The sequence below is a fragment of the Pavona decussata genome, unplaced genomic scaffold (assembly GCF_977016875.1).
Source record: "Pavona decussata unplaced genomic scaffold, jaPavDecu1.1 SCAFFOLD_166, whole genome shotgun sequence".
Taxonomy (NCBI): Eukaryota; Metazoa; Cnidaria; class Anthozoa; order Scleractinia; family Agariciidae; genus Pavona; species Pavona decussata.
Genome location: NW_028145577.1, coordinates 502,175 through 510,573, shown reverse-complemented (window position 1 = coordinate 510,573; position 8,399 = coordinate 502,175). Strand labels below are relative to the sequence as shown.

Genomic DNA, 8,399 nt, shown 5'->3' with positions numbered 1-8,399 from the left:
AATTTATTGCAAAACAGCCGAAAACCAGCAAAGTTTTGTCTACAAAATCACATGAATATACATGTACTTGCCTCTTCTGAGAATAACCAGTCCTTTTATTCCATTGCTGATTTTTTCGTTCTTTTTACAGCGTTAAGTGAGCGAAACGTTTCACTTCAAGAGAAAAAATCCAACGTCTCGTTGCGCCGGATCGGAGTAAAATGCTTCACTTCAAGATTTCAAGATCGGAGACGCTAAAAGCCGGAACGGTGGAGGGGCGGAATGGTGGAAAATCACTCCAAATCCTAAAACCTGGAACGTCGGAAATCACCCCAAATAAACTATAACCTTGAACCTAACCCTAACCCGTTCCGTGTTCTAGGATTTGGGGGTGATTTTCTGCCTTTCCACTGTTCCACTTTCTACTCACGGCGCCTGCTGTTTATGATCAATGTCCCCCTTCATGTAAATTCCCGCCACGAGTCGTCTACTCTTTCTCCCGCTGTTGGAAGGTAAAATTTGGAGGAGATTAGGAAATAAAACTCCAAGGGAAATAATGAACATGGACCGAAAAAAAGTGAGCTCAAAAGACTGCTCTGAGTTAAGCAATATTAAGCTTAAGTTTAAATTAAACGGCGTGTCAACACTGCAAGAAAACAAGATCGTGCACGATAGCAATCCAGCAAAGTTTTGTCAACAAAATCACATGAATATGCTCACCTCTTCTCAGAATAACCAGTCCTTTTATTCCATTTCCAACCTTTTTTAGTTCCTTTTACAACGTTAAGTGAGCGAAACGTTTCACTTCAAGAGGAAAAATCCAACGTTTTGTCGCGCCGGATCGGAGTAAAATGATTTCACTTCAAGATTCTGATGATGTGCCAGCCAATTTGTTTCTCTTGCCGCTAGTCGTATTGCTCTTTCTCCCTCCGTTGGTCACAAAAATTGACTTTGTATAGTGTCAAAATTATCATTTTTTTTTTTTTCTAAAACGCAGTTGGTGATGCAACTTCCCGCCGTAAAGAAGGGGGCTACAGCACAGGGTTTAAGTGTCTCATTTAAAGGTGGCATACATGGAGTAGCGAACGTATGTACGGTCGGTCGGACGGAAGTGACGTCATAACCAAACCAAAATTTCTCGCACTGATGGGTTTACCAAAATCTCTTAGCTATAGGGCTCCGCTCGCGCGCGCCTCGCGGCGCGCGCGGGAGCTCCGCTATAACCTTTAACACGGCTTTTCTGTAAAGCAGTAGTTTTTCTTTTACTGATGTAAATTCCGTGTTTAAAGAAAGGTCATTCATTCATTCATTCATTCTCTCTCTCTCTCTCTCTCTCTCTCTCTCTCTCTCTCTCTCTCTCTCTCTCTCTCTCTCTCTCTCTCTCTCTCTCTCTCTCTCTCTCTCTCTCTCTATTTCGAAATTAGTTGCCTACTGGAGGAAATCCGTTAGAATGTGTACGACAACAAAAATGTTCTCAGTTTGCAGCTCCCAGGGTCATGCGGGATTTTCGCACCTATGTCCATGTGTGCAAGTAATTAATTAGATGTACGCCCAATTTTGATATCCAACACGAAGTGTCCGTTAAGTCTAAGAAGTCTAAGCATTTGTTACCTATTTCCAACAACAGGAGGAGTCATTGGGTTAGTTGTGTTTCCAGGGTTTGGGTTAATACAGCTTTTTATCTTAATTTGAGTAAGAGAGTTTGGGGGACACTTTGTGACGTTATTGTGAGTGATGCTGACGTTGTGGAGAAGCGCAAAGGGACACTTCGTGACGCTTATTAAAGTCGGTATGCATCTAATTTCTTTGCAATCTTGGGTAAAGATTTTCACGGAACCGAACGACCTTAGTTCGCCTGCTTGGCACGCTTTCGAGTACGGCACTCATTTGGAAATTGTTTTCAGAAGCTTTGCAATGAAGGCGTACGCAGGAAATTGCAGGTCGTATGATTATAACAGATCAATTAATTTTCTTCTCATTCCAATATATCTACGTGTTCAACAACACTTTGAAAATGACAATTGCAGGGTAAATTTTATATCCAAAGATTTTTGCTTTGGTTTTGCTTTGGGGTCAGCCATAAATTCACGGTTGCCAAACGGTTCCCATCTTACATCTTGGCGGGAAATCTGGATTTTGCTTACGTATTTTACGCAAAACGAGCTCAAAACATAAACTTAACGTTGAGAAAGGGGATTTTCCCTGATTCAAAAAACAAAACAACAAAGGTTCCATCTTCTGCAAAACTTTTCTCTCGAAACTTGGTTTCCATCGGTTTCCATTGTAACGTCAAAATTCCATTTTTACTAACCTAAACAATCACATTTTCCCAGTTAAATGTCCAAAAAGTCAGTAAGCCCATAAAAAAATTGCTCGAATATTAAAAAAAAGGAAATATGTTGAAAGTTGGCGCGATTAACATAACTCCTCCCAACTCCTCTCCCCTCCTCCCCAAGTGTGCAATTTCTCAAATAGACCGTATTTGTATTCTCGGTATTGAACTGGAACTAGCTTGCACACGAGGCTTATGCGGGAACAACTTTTCACATGCAAATAGTTTCTAATATATTCCCCCGCATGAGCCTCCATTGCAAGCTCGATCCAGTTCGATACCGAGAATACGAATATGGTCTATTGATATTTGCCCACATTAGGGTATCACCTCGAGTCGGTGTGACGTACACAAGGACGATAAGTATTGGGTAAGGATACAATAAATTCCAGTGTATAAAACACGGTTGGGTATTTTCGGAACTGCCGGCTTCTGAGCTATGAAGACGAGAAGCCTGTGTAACGTTTTTGCATCATGCGTCGAAACGTAGTTCCTTACCATTATTAAATCGTTGCCCTCTAGAAATTACTTGTTTTGGCGGCACGCAGTATTCTTCCAACTTTGCCATTTTTGTTTCGTCTTCTAGATCTCAATACCCATTCCCAGCCATCGACGGCTTTTGTATCCGATGCTCCTATATTCTACATGTAGCTTTTATTTGTATTCGATTTCGTATTGTGAACGCATTTTTAAGTGCCTTTGGAAGTTCGCATGTCAGACTTGAGTATTTACAATATTTAGCAGTCCTATCGGCGATAGTAGTTTTGCTTTAATATTTTGTATTGTTTATCTAAACGATAGAGCGAAAGACAAGTGTAGTAGTCAACTCATATTTAGACAAGAGAGGATGAGCTAAGAGAACACATCCCTGCGCCCCATGATAGTATTTTTTTCAATCTATTTTAAGCTTGGCGCCATGCTGTGTGCTGTTCTCGTTCCCACGGTCGCGCAGCCAATGATCGGCCGCAACAGGTGTAGTGGAATATTTTGAAGATGTGATCGCGCCTGATTTGTAATCGAGCACAATGTGCATTGACGAGAAAAGCTTTCTCAGTTCCTGAGAAGGAAAGGAGCACAAAGGGGAGGAACTGAAAGCAGTGAGGAATCCATCAGTAAACAGAGATGAGAATGTGAAAGCAAAGGTGACTGCTGAACTTATATCAGTTTTGGCTGAAAAAATTGAGCTGTGTTAAAATCTTACCAAGGTCCTGATGTTCATATATTTTATTGTTCTTTAGAGCCCGTGATCATGAAGTATCGTACATTGATTGAAATTGATTACCGTGACATGTTTGATAATTTTTAACTTTGCTCTGCTTTTCGCTAGAAATGTAATTCTTATAATACTGGAAAGCTAAATCAATACACTATGCAACTAATAAATCGAAAATGCGGTAGCCAAATTATTTTGACGGCGTTGGGAGAAAATATATTCCGTATTGGGTTCCGTCGCTTTGCGACTGCACCCACTGATACGGAATATATTTTCTCCGAAAGAGCCGTCATTATAAAGCCGTAATGTCGTCTCCAAATCGAATTTAGTTTATAATATTTATCATACAAACATTAGAAAGGTATCTCTTTTAAGCTTACTTTGTATAGATTTTGAAGGGTTAAAGGCAGCTTTAATGACCAGCAGTGAAAAAGAGAAGCGTTTCTCTCGGCTTGCGAAACTTTTGTTGGATTCATCGACAACCGTGACACCTACCTTTTGTCACATTAGAACAGCAAGGTCGCCAAAACCTAAAAATTTCAACTTCTCGTCATTAGAACTGACTAATCAAGTGTGTTTCTTAAAATAGCAGCACAGTATGACCTCGTGCTAATATTAGATTGAAAAAATAAATGAATAAGTAAATAAATAAATAAATAACTATCCTTAAAAGGGACCCGTGTATGGAGAGGGTCTGGATGGGGTTAACTGACAACTGACATTTGTACCCCCCCCCCCCCCCCTGCCCCCATCCAGACCCTCTATGGAGTTTGTGTCTTCTTACCTCGTAGACCTCTTTCATAAATGCAGGGCTTAATTGTTATTCTTTTGTATGCATTGTAATTAGCCTTCCGGGCCTCGCTAGCATGTGTAAAAACAAAAGTATATTCACTCAAAAGCGAGGCCAAGAAGGCTTATTTGCACGCACATAAAAGAATACTAATTATGCCCTCCATTATGAAAGAGGTTTATTCTCTCCTGGTTTAGACAAATAAAAATCACACTGAAAATATTGAGTATTACAGGAGAATATATACTGAATGAATGAATTACACAGTGATTGTTCCAATCACGTGATGTATGCAGGTTGATACGGGATCGACTACATTACCACCGAGATCACACAAGTCAAGTTCTGTTTATTAAATGTCACTAGCCTGTCCTAAGTTCCGCGGGAGAAGCGAAGGAGCGGACGAGAGGAACGAAGACGAGAGCGCCTGGAACAGGCTAAAATGTTACACAATCCAGTAGCGACACGTACTCGGTAAATACAACATAGTAGAAATTTACACTCCGCAATAAAATGGAACTCAATTTTCGTCTCGCTGAGGCAAGTGACGTCGACGAAGTCATAAAATTATCCGATGGAATTTACAATGGGCACGACTATCTTCCAGTTGTATTTCATCAGTGGTTACAAATGGAACATACGGCCATTATGCTGGCACACTCAGGATCAAAACTAGTCGGTCTGGCTTCCAGCTGCATTGTTGATGATGGAAGAACTCTCATTCGTCGCGGGGGCCGCATTTTACCCGAACTTCGTGGCCAAGGACTCCTTAGAAATCTTTCCCGAGCTTTAGACGAGTATATACAAGAACACTTTCCCAAAGTTTGCCGGCAGCGCGTGAATGCTTTTGCAGACCTTAGCTCCAAAGCGATTAATCCGTACCGGCGAGTTCTTGAGCAGGAAATACTATCTTATCGTGTGGAAACGAAAACCTCAAGTTGGGAACAGCCTCTGATCACAGAAAATGCGAAATTACAAATAAATAGCTGCAACAGAGAGTACCTTTCCGACGTCATCCTATCTCCCACGATGATCAAGAAGTTGTTTCCACACAATGTGCTTGTGTTCGACTGGTGCCCGTTTGAGGCTCGCCGATCAAATGTCGATTTGATCCAAAGGGAACACGATTTGCACTTGTTCGTAGACAAATGCTCCGCAAACGAATGGCCGAGTTCTTTCAGCCACGGAATTTATGCACAACGAGTGAAAGCCGTAGAATGGCAGGCTACAGTGTATACAGATGACCCACATCATTTCGAAGCTCATCTTCTGCATCAGTACAAGCGCGCTTGTGAGCTCATCCAAGGTAAATTTACCTTCTTTACGTTTCAAGACAAAAGTATGACAGCAGTTGCCAGGAGGGTGCTGGAAGATAAACTGCAACTTGAAATGGTCAACGTCTACAACAACGAAATCATGAAAGTGTACGAGAGAGGCTTCTCCCTAAATAGAATGGGGGATGCATAACGGCACAATTTTCAGGAAGGTCTCCCCAAATCGCTTTTCCTGATTATCAGCTGTCTACCTGTCTTCACAGTGACTGTATCGGTTGCAGTTTATGTCGTTTTGGTCTCAGATTTTAAAGACTTCATACTCACGCAGCAACATGACAAAATAAATAAATAACAGTTAAAAATAAACATAAATATATCCTCCTAGCTACTTGTAACTGCACTGTAGTAGTGGTCAACTCGACCACTATCATTGTAAGTTGAATAAGTGTGAATAAATGAACTTCAACTTTTTTAAAAACATTTATCCCGACGTAATATTCAAATACTACTAAACAAATCCTTCTACAGTAATATGATGGAAAAGAATTAGTGGTTTACTGAATAACCTCAGTAGGAAAATTAAAACTAATGTTGTCCTACGTTTCGATATTATTCCCTTCATAATGAAGGCAAAGTGATTGTTTCTTCGTGGTTTGAATATACAACTATTTCAATTAACGCTGTCGGATCAAAGTATTAAGCTGTAAGACAAGACCTCAAGAATCTGTGGATTTTTTATGAATAAGTTCATTAAAATCAGCTATGCCTCTCCGTCCAGTGAAGATATACGATGGCGAACCATTTGGATGAAAGAAATGTTAGGATATCAAGTGAATGAGGTGGAAGCCTATGTCTTTAAGTTTTACGCTTTGATCCGACAACGTTAATTGAAATAGCTGTATGTGAATGAAAACAATAAGCAATATAAGAATTATTTCAGTGGTTCCTATTGTGCTTATGTAAATAGCGCAGCGCGGATGGAGCCATATGCATTCTGCACGCTCAACTGACTCGTTCCATCCGCACTAAATATAAGCTATTAACATAAACACAAAAGGAACAAATATCATTATATTGTATGTTTATTTATTTATTTGCTTATTTATTTATCCAGTCATATATATTCAAAGCAGAAAGAAACAACCACTTTGCCTTGATAATGACGAAAGTGACATCGATACATTTTGCTTTATAGGGTTTCCATATGGTTAACATTAACCTTTCTATTATTTTTTGTTATTGTCATCATTACTGACGTCTTCACTATATAGATATCTATATTAAGAACTTTAGGTATTACTTTTACTCTTTCATAATTTAGTATTACCGCTATAACCTTAGGATATTTGCTAGAATATTTTCAGCCTAACATCTGCAGAAAAAAGAATATCCAGCCTGAGCTGGGAGAGGAACGAAGACATTATCGACATTGTATCGACATTTACGCAGCTATCTTCGTATTTTCCGATTTATGGCTTTCGACACTAAAAGAGTTCCCGGTAAATCATCTTCCATATAAATTGTACCGCTGCGTGACTTACGGGCGGCCTTGACGAGTGACCAACGAAGTCGCGTTCCAGAGAACTCGTCAGTGAAGTGTGAAAATTAAAAAAAAAAAAATATCAAAAGATAGAGATCTGCGCCAATGATTTTGATAGTTTGGACCGTTTCATCTCTTTAGCAGGTTGATTTGACATGGCTTGGAATCATAAATCTTTTTTCTTGACCGAACAGGTTCTTGGGTGTAAATTCGTGTTCCAATCAACAACATCAGTCAAACAAGAGGGTAATTGGTCTGCTTGCTCGCTCTGCAGGCAAGGTCTTTTAGTGTGCAAAGAGGCATTGTTTCACTCGTGAATGTAGCATGACAACACTTAAGTAACACTATCTAGACCGGGGGGAGGGGGAAGGGGGCTGATTGTGCCCGAAGAGACTTTGAACCTGAATAACCTTTCTTTTTTTTAATATTTGAGCACACGCACTAGTCTTTCGGGCTTTCCCAGAAATTTATTTGGGAAAAAAATGGTGCTGTTGGTTAGTGTTCATAGACATTGATGCTTATTTAATATATTATTTTTTCTTTGGCGCAGAATGTGTTTCCAACACGAACACACTCTTCTTGTGCTTTAAAAAAAAAACGGAATTATGCCTCAGTCAGTGCGTTACATATCGCAATGTAAGAAGACAAATATGCGGTCGAAACTTTTAACTATTTGAAGGTCAGAGCCCAGCATTACTTTGACATATCATCGTCTAAATAATTCTTCCTGTCTCACGTATGTCTCAGGTAATAGTTCAAATCTTATTGCCCAATACTTTACTCGCTTCAATGTTAACAATTCTGGGACGTTTATCACTCTTGAGACGTGTCCGCCGAACATGTCGGCTGTTTGGATGCTTTTAAATTAATCAGTGTTTTGTCTTCCAACATTCTGCATGCGCAGTACTGCTGCTAGGCAAAAAAGAAAAACAAAAGATGAAAAAAAAAAAAAAAAAAGAGGGAAGGTACTAACCATTAAAGTCATCATTACCGGGAAACAAACATTTGGGTATAGGTGGATTGCATTTCCGCCACGTTGGTGGACTAAACAACAGAAAATTTGCTCACATAGTTTGCATTAGAATGGAAGTTAACTCCCAGAGGAGAAAAATCTTATTGCTCGTATCCACCAACATGGCCGCCATGACGTCACATGCAACCTTCAGTATGTGCATGGACTACAAACGGAATTTGAGTTCATGGTTTTATTATTGTTTCTTTGTTTTATACCACTGTAAACAAGCAACAATTATCTTTTTAAAAACTATGAA

At 39.7% G+C, this 8,399-nt stretch overlaps 1 protein-coding gene across 1 annotated transcript; it reads left to right on the top strand.

Moving 5' to 3' along the window:
- The first annotated feature begins 4,523 nt into the window (after positions 1-4,523).
- LOC146464269 (histidine N-acetyltransferase-like) lies at positions 4,524-6,146 on the top strand. Its single transcript, XM_085130000.1, has one exon. It carries the CDS (start codon positions 4,828-4,830, stop codon positions 5,779-5,781), a length of 954 nt encoding a protein of 317 aa, XP_084986126.1. The 5' UTR covers positions 4,524-4,827; the 3' UTR covers positions 5,782-6,146.
- Positions 6,147-8,399: the final 2,253 nt, after the last annotated feature.